The 15,037-nt window shown below is 45.6% G+C and overlaps 1 protein-coding gene and 1 long non-coding RNA gene across 4 annotated transcripts in view; one reads left to right on the top strand and one right to left on the bottom strand.

The window, feature by feature from the left end:
- Positions 1 to 14,700, top strand: part of LOC138753771 (uncharacterized) — an 88,587-nt gene extending 73,887 nt beyond the window's left edge. For 2 of the 3 annotated variants that reach the window (XR_011351420.1, XR_011351419.1), the window contains exons 3-4: positions 4,466 to 4,591; positions 9,823 to 10,208. This is a non-coding gene — a long non-coding RNA (uncharacterized lncRNA). Of the gene's footprint in view, positions 1 to 4,465; positions 4,592 to 9,822; positions 10,209 to 14,447 lie in introns of those variants that run through there. The other variant, XR_011351421.1, reaches the window with a different exon arrangement.
- On the bottom strand, positions 10,915 to 14,405 carry LOC138752206 (transmembrane protein 151B). Its single transcript, XM_069915195.1, has 3 exons — positions 14,314 to 14,405; positions 14,013 to 14,037; positions 10,915 to 12,396 (listed from the first exon to the last, which is right to left on the bottom strand). The coding sequence occupies exons 1-3, from the start codon at positions 14,403 to 14,405 to the stop codon at positions 10,981 to 10,983; spliced, it is 1,533 nt and encodes a 510-aa protein (XP_069771296.1). The 3' UTR covers positions 10,915 to 10,980.
- Positions 14,701 to 15,037: the final 337 nt, after the last annotated feature.

Here is a 15,037-nt window from a genome sequence, read left to right as displayed (position 1 = left end):
TTGGCAAACTTCTGACAAGTGCAAAAACACCCTGGAATAATTGTGGGGGTGGAGGGAAGTGGTGGGGGTGGGGGAGTGGCGGAACTTCAATTCCCTTATATAAACTGGGGTAGAATTGGTTATTTGTATTCCAAAAATTCCAGACTTCCAAAACTGAATCCAGCAGAGCTCTTGTAACAAGCCCAGCAAGGACCAGGTGATGATGATGATGGGGGGGTGGGGGGTGTGGGGGGTGGACAATGCAGCTTGAACTTGGTGAAGGACTTGTGTCTGTATTGTATCTCTCTCTCCCGAGACACTATAACTTTGAGAGGTCTGTAGGTCAAAGCATATTTCTTGACCAATGGAAGTGAAGAGTTTAAAAGAAGTACAGGAGACGCTGATCAGTCAGGTTTAGTCAGCATGGATTTGTTCAAGAAAGGTGGAATAAACCATCTGAAGTCGGTATGTGTCACCGACTTCATAAAGACCTGAGTGGATGAGGGCGTGCTCACACACACATTCCAGGAGTTCCCCATCCAGAAGCCTTGGATGAATCAGAGGGTTCGCAACCTGCTGAGGGCAAGATCAAGGCTATTTAAGGCCAGGGATCCAGATCTCTACAAGAAGTCCAGATACGACCTCCAGAAGGCTATCTCTTCAACAAAGCGGTTATTCTGGAGGAAGTTAGAGACAGAGGCAGATATACATCAGCTATGGCAGGGAGTGATGGGAGTGTGGAATGGGCTGCCATCTGATGTGGTGCGGACTCGATCTTGAGTTTTGAAAATAGATTAGGTAGATACATGGATGGAAGAGGTTCTGGAGGGTTATGGAGTAGGAACAGGCCAGTTGGACTAGTAAGAAAGGTCAGCACAAACTAGAAGGATTGAATGGCTGTTGCAGCTGACGTGGACTTTTACCCCCTCCATAAATCTTCGTCCGCGAAGCCAAGCCAAAGAAAGAAGAATAGCATTCTATAGTTCCATGCTGTAACTCTGTCCTAAGAGTGTGCGAGCATTAAAATATGACATTAGACACACAGTATCATGCTTTTCAGCTTCAACTGCCATTTCTTGACTAAATTCAAAGCTATTTCAGCTGTGAACATACCTTGTTTGTGAGTCATTACTGACCTTTTAGCTTCCTTCATGGGAGGTGTGAGCCTTGTCTTGTTCTTGATGTTAATCACTTTAATGATGCTGCCAATTTTCTTTTCCAACCTTCCCATTAGGTTCCAGGCTTTTATTTTCCCAAGTGTCGATCACACAGCCTCAGTCAAATGAATACTACCTTCTGTGAATTGGCCCTGAGAAAGATGAGCATCTAATTGCATTGAGGTTCTGTGTGTGATATTAACATGTAATAATAGTTCCTTTTAATGGACAATGATCCACATTTTACCCTGTAATAAATGGATTGTCTTCTCATGAACATTGGCCATTGAGCTCCAGATCATGTAATAAGGGATGATTAAGAGGCCCACTTTACACACCTTTCCCTTCAATATTAATTATTACTAATTAGTCTTACTTGCTTCAACTCACAAACCAGCATGCATCTTATCCTGCAACAATACGGTCCCCCACATGCAAAGTTGCTTGGCAGGCAATGACCCAGATTTTGCAGTAGAAAGAAGAATAAGATCAGTGGTGAGTAAATCAGAAGGCATTTTTCTGTGGCTATACTCACATGACTGCTCTGATTGCCATGGTCCTGTGAGAACACTTTCACTGTGTTGCCTTGTCAGGGACTCAGCACTAACATTGGATGGGGGGAAGCCTGTCGTGAAATACTTGTACTTGATGAATGGTTCCAACCCAGAATATCAACCATTCTCTCATTGATGCCATTCGACCTACGGAATTCCTCCAGCAGATTATTTCCATTTCTCCAGATTCCTGCAACTCTAGCCTCTTGTATGTCTTCAAGTTGCTGTATCTGGAAGCAAGCCAGGAAAATCAGATCTCGCCCATTGAAATAGAAGTGAGATTTTTAAGGCTTAATATAAAATTGCCAAATAACTTTTCTGGATCTGAAAAGTTGGGACCAGGAGCCACTAGTGAGTATTCCACTTCCCATTTCCTGGGCACACCAGCCTCAGGGAGACCACTTGGCTGACGTTGGCTAACTCAGGACAGATGTGAGTGCAAACTCAAGACCTTTCGATCTTCAGTTTCTGAGGGAGTGCTGCCCTGTTGGAGAGCTACATCTAACCTCTTATTTGAACATTAAAGATCCCAAGATATTTTCCAAGGAAAGCAGCCATACCAGTGACCACCCTGTCTGATAAAATCCCTCAGTTATCAACACTAAAACAGAATGCTGAAAACATCCAGCAGGTCAGGCAGGATCTGTGGAGAGAGAAACAGATTTAACATTTCAAATCAATGACAATTCATAACTTAAAATATATGGGTATGATGAGAATAGCTTCGAATGGTTCAAAGAATAACAACTCCTGGACACATTAGTAGAAAACTGATCTTTATTTCCATCCAGGGGAATTTGCAACATGGAATACACTCACACACACAACAGTTGCACGCAAATCATACGCACCACACGCTAACTAACTATCTTCGCAACACCCAATAGTACCCTAGGGTTATGCAAAACTACCCGACATCACTTTATGCAAGCAGATACATTAATCGACAGAGAAATACTCATCTAATTACTATTATAATGGGTGAAACGCAGGGATCTCCTCTGGGTGAATGCCACAATAGTCCCCATCCCATTACCAGTTTACACAACCCAAATGGTCTCCAGCATCGCCCATGCTCACAACCTCGATTAGACCCTTCACAGACAGTCTTCCGGCATTGCCCATGGCCTGTAACCTGGATTGAGGTACAGGGATATCTCGAGGGGACAAGACAGTGATCTGGAGTGAAACATGAAAGTTTGGAGTTGCAGTGATTGAAGTAAAACCACAATGCTTGCGAAACTCAGCAGGTCCAACAGTGTAGTTTATATGGCAAAGATAAAGATACATAACCAACGTTTAGGCTTGAGCCCTTCATCAAGTTATGAGCAAAATGTAGTCAGGGGATAGGGGGAGGAGCACAGGCCCTCAGGCAAGAGGTAATAGGTGGAGGGCACGAGAGAACTGGAGAGAGGGGGATAGGTCTCTGAATGGAGAGAAGGGGGTGGGGAACTGGAGGAAAGGAGACAGTGGGATAAGAAAGAGAGAGAGAAAACTGGGAGTGGTCCAGCAGAAACTGGAGATATCAGTTAATGCCATTGGAGTGGAGAGGGCCGAGAGGGAATATTAGGTGTTGCTCCTCCAATTTATGGGTGGCCCTGGTTTGGCAGTGCATGAGACCATGGACAGACATGTCAGTGGGGAAGTGGGGCGCAGAATCGAAATGGTCGGCCACTGGGTGATCCCTGTCATTGATGCAGACAGAACAAAGGTGCTCAGCAAAGTGGTCTCCCAGTCTGTGTTCAGTCTCTCCAATGCAGAGAAGGGCACAACAGAAGCACTGGTTGCAGTAGATGTCTGAAGTGTTGCTTCACTTGGTAGAACTATTTAGGGCTCCAAATGATTGTGAGGGAAGTTGTGTGGGCACAAGTGCGGTCATAGGGGTAGGTGCCAAGGGGATGATTTGTGTGAAGGTATGAGTGGAAGAAGAAGTCATGGAGGTAGTGGTCCCTTTGGAAGGCAGAAAGTGGAAGATGTGTCTGGTGGTGGGATCATGTTGTAGGTGACAGAAATTGCAGGGGATATTATGCTGGATGCAGAGGCTGGTGGGGTGGTAGGTGAGGACAAGTGGAACCCTGTTCTTGTTGCATCTGGGGACAGAGGGGGCCAGGGTAGATATGTGGGAAATGGTTGAGATGCAAGTTGATGGTGGTGGTGGGGAAGCCAATTTTTTTTGAAGAAGGAGGATATCTCAAATGGTCTGGAATGGAAGACCTCATGTTGGGAGTAGATGCTATGGAGATGGAGGAACTGAGAGAAAGGAATAGAATCCTTATCTGCTCCATGTGGTGGGCTTTATGCTGCAGCCAGCTGGAGGGGCTGGCCCAAATTTTCCCACATGACTTGTGAGAACCAATTGCCTGGTAGCCTTACTTGTGGGTGGATCTAATGTGAGGTAACTTCAAACTGGTTTCCCTCTGTATCACACAAGTTTACCAACCTGAACTGTTAATTCTGTTTCTCTTTCCTTTCAGATGCCACCTGATCTACCGACTGTTCCCAGCTATTTTTGTTTTTACTTAATCTTTTCCAGCATCTGCTTTTTTTTTGCTTTAGGATCTATTCATTAATCAGTACTGTTTGTGGGAGCCAGCCTCTGTAGGGATCGACCACATTAAAGCCATGACTACACTTTAAATGCACTTAATTGCTTGTTAAGTACTTTGGTAGAACCTGAGGTTATTGCAGTGCATGTGGGTCTGTCAGTCTTTCATTGTCTGCTTATCCATCCGGGAGTGCTGGGGGAAACTGAGTTCACTTTCCATTGCTTTTTAGTGTCCATGATGTTGTCAATACAGAGCTTCTTGATGATCTGGAGACTGCAAATAGCAGTCTGTACCTGCCAGCAAACAACTCCCAACCTAATCCAACCAAATCTACTGCATGAAGAGTACTACAATGGTGAGACCAAACACAGATTGGGCGATTGCTCTGTCAAATACCCACATTAAGTCGGTGGGTCTGGGCTAGAATTCCCAGTCGCCAACCATTTAAATTTATTCCAGCATTCCCATGTCTGTCCTCGGCCTCATCTATTCCCAGGGTGCGGCCAAACCGTAACTTGAGGAACAACACATCATATTTCTCTTGGACTGCCTTAAACTCAACAGCACACTGACTGATTTTATTTTGTTAAATAACTCCCACCTCTTTCTATTTCCATAATTTCTTTACTTTTCTCTCTAACCTCTCCGCATCCCAACCCAAATGTTCTCTCCTAATACCTGTCTCCTCAGCATTCTCACCTTCTATCTAACCCTCTATCACCTCTTTGACCTTCCTCAGTTTCTTCCACCCCTTGATATAGTTTATATCACCTTTTACTGCTTGGGTCTTGATAAAAAGGTTCCAGCCCAAAGGTTTTCTACCCACTGAGTTCCTCCAGCAATTCTTTGCTGAAATTTCTAGCATCTGCAGCTTTTATGTCAGCCTGTATCTGTTACCTCAGTCCTCAGCAAATGGCCCTATTTGTGTTGGGACCTCTGCTGCCACCTGGTGGCACTGGTGCCAGACACATCCATTTACCTGACAATAAAATTGATCAGAGAACTGCTTGCATATTGAAAGCCACACAAAGCCAGAACCTGCAGAAATTGGGGTTGATCTGAAAAATTAAGTGATGGGAGGGTTGACAGCTCATTTAAAGAATATTGAATATGGAAAAGATTTTATGAGAGGCCGTGAGGTGTAGGAACTCAGGAAGTGCACAAGGGATCAGACTGTGCATTATCAGAGGGTTTCTGGTCTGAGATTTGCGGACCATGAAGAGCTATATTCTTACGTGGTACCATTCACATTCTTAGTGTGCTCCAAAACACCATAAAAACAATTATCTGTTCTTGAAGTGTCGTCAGCATTTAGCATAGGAAACACAATTCCTATGGGCAGCAAACCTCCAATAACAACACTGACTGAAGGGTAATAACAATAATATACCTGCAAGAACTTTTGTGAAGGGTCTTAATTATGATACTGCTTCAGGTTTAGGGCTTGTTCTGGCTCACCTCTTTTATCCCAGTAAATTCCTACAGCTTTCTGAAGCAGAGCTGCATTGTCAGCAGTGCTGTGTTCAAAATGGTTCAATCCTGATAATGTTCCCGAATGAAGAACACCGAATTTCCTCTGCACCCAACCATGGACTGCTTATTCCTTAACTTGCTTATCTGCTGATTTATCTCTTGGGCTTCGTGAAAGTGTCGCAGGAGCCCAAGGACTCTAATTGGGCCTGGGATGGAGGATTGAAGTGATCTTAGGGGGTCATGTTTGCAGAGAAAATGGAAATGTAAGTTTGGTCTCACAGACGAAGAGAATGCATCCTGAGCAGCAGATAGAGTGCGTTGAATGGTACATTTCTCTTTGATCTGCAGAACTTGTGAAGCCCTGGCAGAGGGAGAAAGCAAAAGGACAAGTATGGTATCTCCTGTGTTGTCAAAGGAAGATTCTGCGGTTAGAGGCAGTAGGTGTTGGGCTGCCAGGGAAAGTATGTTTGGCTATGGTGAATTTTACAGAATATTTCTTTAAGACATTGAGCCAATTTCAGCCTATTAGTCTAAGCCAGCCCTTTGAATAATTCTACTTCCTTACTGATTGGCTGGGAACTGAATAGGGAGCCCGATGGAGTGAAAGATGAAGGCAAAGGGCATTCCCATCACACATGCAAAATGGAATAGGTGAAATGTCGAGGGACTTTTCAGCCAAGGAAGATTGCTCTTGTCAGAGGAACAAAAGAAGTATATCTGAAACATTGGTGTGGAAGAAAGTATCTCAGAGTTTCGACATAGAAATTAGAAGAATCCGTTCTCGTCTTCAACTCTCCACTTGTCCCAACATTCAGATATTACCATCAGAATATGGAACATTACAGCACAAAAAGCCACCCAACCCTTTGTGTGTATTCTGGCTCTTTATATGTACAGTTAATTATAATCCTCCATATCCATTGGGCATCTTTCTCTCCCCCCCAACCCACCACCATCTCCCATCCTTTATTGGTTACACTCCCACTCTATCCTTGGCTGCACCCCTGAACTCTTTGGTTGCAGCCTGCACTCTCCCCTTTGGTTACACTGATAATTCCCATCTTTGCATCACTCCCCACAATCTTTTCTTAATGGTACCTATACTTTCCCTTCGAGTAACTCCATTATCTCTCCCTAGCCATGCTCACCCTACTGGAATCTCCATCTTCTCTTCCCTGGTCTCCTCACTCTTGCCTCCTTGACTTCCACTTGCCTCCATCTCCCAATAGGCCACCCTACTTCCTGTCACCAGCCCACCTTTTCCCTTGGCCATGCCCCCCACCCCACTCTGCAACCTCTCTCTGTGGCCACCCACACACTTCCTTCCACACTCCCTTCTCCTTACTTCCATCCATACACAGTGTCACCTTCCTGCTAATTGGAAATGCGAGGGTCACTGGAAGAAACTAGTTTGCTTTCTCATGCATTGGTTTTCCTTAATACTCACACTTTAATCCATCCCTGTGCCATGGTATCCCACAGAGGAGAGGTGACTCAGCATTTTGTTTCAAACATTTTTTTTTATTCCAACAGTATCAGAGTAAGAAAGATACAGTCATACGCCAAGGGTTAGGGAGGGTGGAAGGAGCTGAGCAGGAAGACAATGAACCCACCACTCGGGCAGCTACTGAGGGGCTGCAAGTCCACACTGTGGATGAACACGAGACACAAAGCAGTTCAGATGCTGTGGCATCATTCTGCCTCCTTGATTCCACCTCTAATGTCCGTGACTCTCTGAGGAACGAAGGTGACGAGTTATTTTTGCATAGTTCATCCCAGTTCTATATTCCACAGTGTTAACAGTCAAAGGTATTAGGGCTTTGCAAATTTGTATAGGACAGAATACCCAAGGTCAGCCCACAACAGAGGGTGGCAGAGTGTTGCACCTTCAAAGATTCAGGATGTCTCTGAAAGAGTGACAAAATCTTTGATTCTATCCACAAACCACACAAACTCCTGATACAGCAAATTAAGATTTCTCAATGCACTGGCTAATGGTTTCCCGGAGATCAAATTCCTAGCTGAAGTTTGGTTCCCCATGGGGCAGGTGGCTTCCAACAGTCTTCAAACTGTGGACCATGGCTCAAGGATGATAGTGCAACTGCAGGTGCCATTGCAGCCAAGCCTCATTCTGTCCTCCACATGAGGCTGGGGTGAGGCAGACTCAAGGAACTTGGTTCAGTAATTACTTTCCTGAGGGTACCAGCCCAGACAGCCAAACTCCCAGTGTCAATTTTGTTTCACAGCTCAATGTAGAAAATCACAGCAACCTTCCCTTGCACTTACCTCTCATCAACCTCACTGACATCCAATAAGCAAGCACTTGTGTGGCAATCGACAGAACCCATCCCCTGCATTCAGAATGAAGTTTTCCTGTGATATTGGTGGTGTTGGGTTGAAGACCATGTTTTGAGCACAAAACCCAAGTTGGCATAAAGGGAATGCTGCACCGTCAGAGATCATGTTGCTCACGTGAGATATTAAACTGAGGGATTGTCAAGAAGACATGACATATATGTGGCATTACTCAATTAACTGCTGGGGGTGGGGATGGGACATTTACCCTGGACTCAGGGTCGACATTTAACCCTCAACCATGAGTAAAATAGTTGAGTGATAATTTATTAGACTAACACCAGACATCTGGACTGATGGCAGACGCCATAACTATAGATCTGGAAAAATGGGTACAAATCTCACATCATCAACTGCAATTTAAACTCAGTACATTTCAGAATGAAACAGAACTTGCATCAGTGATGGTTACCGTGGAACTACCAGAATTCTATTGCAAATACACCTTGCCCCTTCAAGCAAAGGAACCCCACCCATGATATACATGCATACCCACCAACTGCTCTCTGAAGAGGCTGAATATGCCACTCATTTCAGGGTGTATCAGATATGTGTATGAAATGCCGGCATAGCTTATGACAGCCACATACTCCAAAGAAAATGCATCTGTCGTGACTATTTAGCCATTTGCTCCTTACTGTATGCAGGTTATAAGTGCAAGATTTTCACTTTATCACTCTCCTTTGAGTCCCTTTATTTTGTGCACAGCATAACCATGTTCATTCTTTCTTGAACCAACTACTGGAAAGCCCTCTGCTTACTATCTAAAGTCACTTCCCACAAGAGCTGGCGCATGGAGTCAAGAATGTTTCCTCCAGAGATTAATTAAATGGGTCCAGAAGGGTCAAGGCTGACTGACTTGTGACTCCTGAACAAGGCAGTATGAAATCCAGTTAATATTTCACTCACTCCTCCTACCTTCGAATCTTCTACAGGAATCTACTGTGCCACCACAGTAGCCAAAGGGCAGCATGGTTGGTGTAGCGGTTAGCTCAATGCCTTTACAACACCAATGAGCAGGACTTGGATTCGAATCACGTACTGTCTGTAAAGAGTTCGTACATTCTCCCTGTGCCTGCGTGGGTTTTCCCTGGGAGCTCCGGCTTCCTCCCACCATTCAAAAGTACCAGGGATGTAGGTTAATTGGATGTAAATTGGGTGGCATGGGCTCATGAGCTAAAATGGCCTGTTACCATGCTGTACGTCTAAATAAAAATAAAAATAAAAATATCACAACCACCCTGGTTAGTAAGAATAATTTTAGCTTCTGCAACTGAACATTGCCCTGCCGAAGCAGCTAAAAGGATATTCCACAAACTTGATTGCTGTGATAAGATTGACAGTACCCTCTCTGACATTTCTTGTTCCAGCTCTGGAACAGGATAAGAAGGGGCTCCTTAAGTTAAATCTACACCTCTATTTACTGGCTCCTTAAATATTCATGTTTAACAGCTGTCCAAACAGTCAGAATTAACCCCAGTTCTTGTGAGAAGGAATTCTACATTTACACATTTCTTCTGAGAAGAATATTTAGGACAGATCAAAGAAATTTAGATCCAAGAGAAAGGCTATGTGCCTCATTGTTTCAAATCTCTTGCAAGCTATCCAATGAGTTCCACTCTTTCTGGGTTGGCACCAAAGACTGGAAAAATATTTCATTTTTAAATGTATGCCCAATTTAGAAGCTGATGCCAATATTACTTAATTAACAATTGATTTACAAATTGAACCCACTAACACGTTGCATTTTTCCACAAGCTCTAAACCCAATGGTCAGATGGACTCGGGTAGAAGAGAGATGAGCCCAGATGACAGAACGATATGACAAGATCCAATGGGAGATGAGACTAGCAACTGGAGCTCTTGATGTTGGAGATGGACCTTGGAATTGTTTCTGATCCTGTGCTTAATTAAGTTGAACTGCTAATTGGAGGGATCTCTTGTGTGAGGTCTTCCTGTATGACGTGGTCTTGTGACTGAATTGTGACTCCATTAAGATTGGGTGAAATTATACCACATTAAATCAGTGCTTTGATGGAGGCATTGCAATGGTGGTCAGAGGAATATTATACAGTGTGACAGCTTCTCTTCCCCCTCCCTCCCACCCTCCAAAGTCCACAAACGGATGAAGGAACAATGTGCAAAGTGACTCCTCCCAATATCCCTCCAACAATCTGTTCTACAGCATATAAGAAAATACAAAAGAGAAACGTCAGTTGCTTCTCCCTGTTCAATGTTACACTATTTGCACTCTGGAATGAGTGTCCAAATCAAACTGTTTGATAGGTTATAGACCAAGTTAGATCGCAGCAGGCTGCTTGTTTGAATGTGTGTTGTCAGGTCATGCAAATCTTCCATCCATTGTAATCAGAACTCTCATTACTGACTGCAGTAACATACAAACCGAAAGTCTGCAAATGAACTTGTCTTGCCTTTTACCCAACTATTGTTGAAGATTTAACCAGAAAACTTGTGTCCAATCCTTTTGGGAGTTAGCACGTGGTAGCTTCTTAAAGGTATCCAGTCTTGTAAGTCAAGGTGGGGTTTAAATCTCTGATTGAACCCTTCAGACGTGGGGGCATAAAGCACAAACCTGGCGCTAACCAATTTCACAGAGTCCTGGAGAGATCATCGCTTCATTCACTGCAATGTTAGGGTGAGAAATTTTCCAAGGATTGTGATGGGAAAAAATAGACAATTTTGATGATGAGGATTGTGGTCCTTTGGGGAGATAAAATGAGCAGGGTGAAGAGAGGGAGAGGATTTAGGAAGGATTGGAGAGAGGATCCCAGAACATGGGAATACAGACAGATGACACCATGGGATGACAGGGGGAGTGCAGAGGTTTGGGAAAGATGACAAAGGCAGGAGGTGGGCGGTGGAAGGGGAAAGGGAGGCAGGACTAGGCATGGTGGGTCACAAGGATGTTTCGAGGCAAGAGTTCCGTCTGATGTAATACCTGCGCCCGTCTCCTTCACGGCCCTGGCAAGGCCGGTGGACGATGAGCACTGGGAAGAAGCGGGCATCATGGTAGTTGGGTGGGCTGTCGCTGATGGCCAGCTGGCTGGAGTAGGAGCGGCACTGATCGTCGTGGCCACGCTCATTGATGTTGCTGCTGCGGCTCCGCCACAGGCCGGTGGGGCCCGAGCCGTGCACCCGGCAGAGCGAGAAGCGACTGGTGTCCAGTGAGAAGCGTGAGTGGCTGCGGCCCACATTGCGGGAGAAGATGGAAGAGCTGCTGGACCTGCCATCGCAGTCGGCCCGCAGCCCGATGCCACAGGTTGAGTAGCCGTTGCAGATGGACAGCGAGGCCAAGTCCATGAGCACAGCCTCTGAGTAGCTGGGGATGAGCTGGCGGTTGGTGCGGATGTGCCACTCCAGCTCGGTGCTGTCCACCGTGCCCACCCGGGCCACCGGTGAGCACAGGCCCACCTCCTCGGTGGGCGTGGCCACCACGTACTCCAGGCCGAAGAGCTTCTCCACATGGTAGTGCACATAGGCAGTCCGGTACTCGACCAGGACGCGCAGAGGCCATGACAGCATGAGCAGGCCGGCCGCCCAGAAGGCGTAGTGGGAGATGTACCAGGGCAGGCGGTCGGGATTGGCGTACACCATCATGTAGTCTTTGAAGTCCACGTTCTTCAGCTGCATGCCCTCACGGGCCTCCATGTAGTCATCCAGCCCCTCAATCTCGCTGAAGAAGTGCGCCCGCTGGTTCAGGTAGCAGTTCTCCGACTCGGTGTTGGCAAAGCTGAAGCACTTGGTGAAGCGCAACCTGGTGGCTGCGTGGTGCTCGAGGCCCAGCAGCTGCCTGGAGACATCGCGCACGCCGCAGCGGCCATACTCGAACTCGGCCTCGGCCACATGCGTGTTCACTCGCTCATGGTAGACCTGCGTGGTGGTGTAGGCATCACCGTTGCGGTAGCGCGTCACCTGGCGCGTGCGCCGCACGAAATGGTAGCTGATGGCCTTCCACCAGATGCAGGGGGTGGCATGCTGCATGCGGCCGATGCGCTCGTACACGCTGTCGATGTCCACCTTGTGCTGGAGCTCGCTGCGGGCGTGGCAGTGCCAGCACTCCACCAGGTAGACCATGTAGAGCATGGCCAGGAAGGCCAGGGGGATGTAAACGTACCCGTTGGAGCAGGGGCTGTCATGGTAGATCATGGACTTGCCCTTCAGGGAGCTGTCGAAGCTGAGTTTGGTGACGCGGGTTAACTGGCACCAGGCTACAGCCCCCAGGCAGCCATACATCAGGAGCGAGAGGATCAGGCACTTCCAGTGTGACTCCCTGCACACAGAGGTACTCAATGACTGCTTCGCAGGCCTCTGCTACTCGTCGTCCACCGGAGGAGGCAAAGGGAAACAAGACGTGAAGAATTATTAATGTCAGTGATAACCTTTCAATAAACATTTATAAGAGGTGTGGAATGACATCAGGACATGCACCGCCACAAGCCCATATCTAATCTCTCAAGGTAGCCTGGGTACAATCCATGCTATCACTCGACTCCATCTGTTCCCCAACCATGGAGAGAGCACTCTAACATCCTTACCTTTGTATGTTCTTCCTCTGCAGTCCCCATTTCATCTGTCACACACTAAATCCCTAAATAATCCACTGTATGATAGACTCACAAACCTTGCACAGTCCATTACATTATGGACGCTGTGCATTTCAGTCTTCTTTCACAGGCCCAGTTCATAGCTTCTTTGTCATTATCGGATCCTTTTTCAGTCAGGCAGAGCACCAATTTCATGGATGGTCTATTTCCGGGAGCCAAAAAGACCCTGAACACTGATTCGAAATTATCTGCCTTAAACCCACTGGCAATTCATTGTATTGGGAACTTTGCAAATATCATGTATTTAATAACAAATGCAAGTACTGCAGATTATGGACATCTGTAAAGAAAACAGAAAATTCTGCAAGCATTCAGCAAATTAGGCAGCATCTGTGGAGAGATGAATGGAAGAAACTAGTCAGCTCAGAGGCACAGCTCCATAAATCATTTTTTAATGTACTCATTTTTCAGGACTTGAGCACCATTGGCAAGGCCACCATTTATTATCCATCTTGAGCTGACAGTGGTGAATTGGTGTCTTGAACTGCAGCAGTTGTACATTTGAAGAAACTCCCAAAGTGCTGTTAGCAAGTTGCAGGTGACAACAAAGGACTTGTGCAACGTACATACAAACATACACACACACCCCTCAACAGGTATATCCCGTTTTATGAATTCTCACTTTACAAAAATTCACCTTTACAAAGGTGTTCGCTTTTATGAAAGGATTTGAACGGATTTTCACTTTTACGAAAATAACCTTTGCTTTATGACATTTCAACTTACGAAAGGTTTCATAGGAACACTCTACTTTCCCAAAGTGGGGACACACACGCAAACACATACATAGAATTTTGCCTGTCTTGGAGGGGGCCCTACAGGTAGTTGTGTCCCATGCACCTCTGGAGTAGTCCCCACTTGGTGATAAAGTGTATGGGTTTGGGAGGTGCTTCTGGATTGGCTGGGTTAGTAATTGCAGCACATTTTGTAGATGGATGACTATGTACCAGGGATAGAGGAAATTAATGCTTAGGGTGGATGATGTGATGGTTCAAGTTGAGCAGTGCCCTGAATGGTGTTTATGCACTGCACTCATTCAAGCAACTGGAGAATGAATATTCCATCTTGCCTCCTGATTTGTCCTAGCAAGTGATCGAAGAACTTTGCCATATCAGTGGGTAAGTCACTCAATGCAGGATAATTAGCTCTATCTTTATGTTTGTAGCCACAGGATTTATGTGGCTGGTTCGGTTTAGTTTCTGGAAACAGACATCGATGGTAGGGGCATGGCAATGGCCTTTGTAATAATAAAAGTTCGTAGTTAGACTCTTTATGGAGATGGCCATTGCCTGGCAAATGTTACTTACACTGAGCAGCACATGCCTGAATGTTGACGAGGTCTTGATGCCTGCAGGAAGGGAAAAGGCCGTCAGACCTATTTACACCAAACCCTTCAGACCTGTACGATCAACCCACTAAATGCTGGTCACACAGTCTCCTGGGGGGGGGGGGGGGTGTGGAATTGGAGCCTGAAGTGGAAACCTCTGATGGTTTGAGATTCCCTCTGAAAGAACAATCGAAGTATGTTGACTACTCTAAGAGTGAAGTGAACTTGTGAGAACAAGTATCTTGTTACACTTGTCCTTGCCAACCTATTCTGTATACTATTCATGCAGATTTATACCTCTCCACAATCTCTAATACTCTTCTTTCTAACTTCTGAGCTGGTAGTTGGTCTGAGTTAATGAACTTTATGCTGGGAATCTGAACTTTCATTATTGATGGCACATGTAATGATTTGTTTCAATTGCCTTCCAGATTCAGCTGAACCAGACTTAAATCTGCCCCAATTCTTCTGTGTGAGCATTTCTGCAAGGAATGAGAATCTTCTATGGGAATGATGTACTGATCTATATCTCAGAATGAAATCTATGAGATGATACCTGATCTGTCTTCGAGAACTTGCTTCCTTAGTGTCTCGTTCACCACGTGTACTGATCTTGGCGCTAAATGCTGAGAAGAAATGAAAGAAAGTTGGTTCCTATTTCATTTTACAAACTGCTTAGATTGAAAAGACAGAAATTGTGGACTATTATCCAACATGATCCCCACAGGAAGACTATGTGTTGAAAGAGTGGATTTGACTTATTCTATAATCCTCAGTGATTGTGCAAGACTGGCATGCTTTGCCTCAATCTTTTTTCAATAGGTGTGCACCCACACCGGAAATTCAGCCACATATTTTCTTTTATGAGGTCCTTTGGCCCATTGTCAATGCTAGTTCTCAGAGCAATCCCTTCAGTCCCCTTTCCCCACATCTTTTTCTGCAACCTGTCCTGTCTTACCTGTCCATCAACTCATGCCTGATTCTCCTGCCCTGCCATCGACACCAGGAGCAATTTACAATG

This window comes from Narcine bancroftii, chromosome 2, assembly GCF_036971445.1.
Source record: "Narcine bancroftii isolate sNarBan1 chromosome 2, sNarBan1.hap1, whole genome shotgun sequence".
NCBI classification, from domain to species: Eukaryota; Metazoa; Chordata; class Chondrichthyes; order Torpediniformes; family Narcinidae; genus Narcine; species Narcine bancroftii.
This window is presented reverse-complemented; position numbering and strand designations above follow the sequence as displayed.

Bases quoted from the DNA above. Each gene is read 5' to 3' on its own strand.
- LOC138752206 (XM_069915195.1), bottom strand. From the start codon at position 14,405: ATGAAAGTTCAGATTCCCAGCATAAAGTTCATTAACTCAGACCAACTA. The intron at 14,038-14,313 runs GTATAAATCTGC...CCCTTCCTGCAG, and splicing joins GTATTAGAGATTGTGGAGAG to GCATCAAGACCTCGTCAACA. The intron at 12,397-14,012 runs GCATGTGCTGCT...GACGACGAGTAG, and splicing joins AAGACCTCGTCAACATTCAG to CAGAGGCCTGCGAAGCAGTC.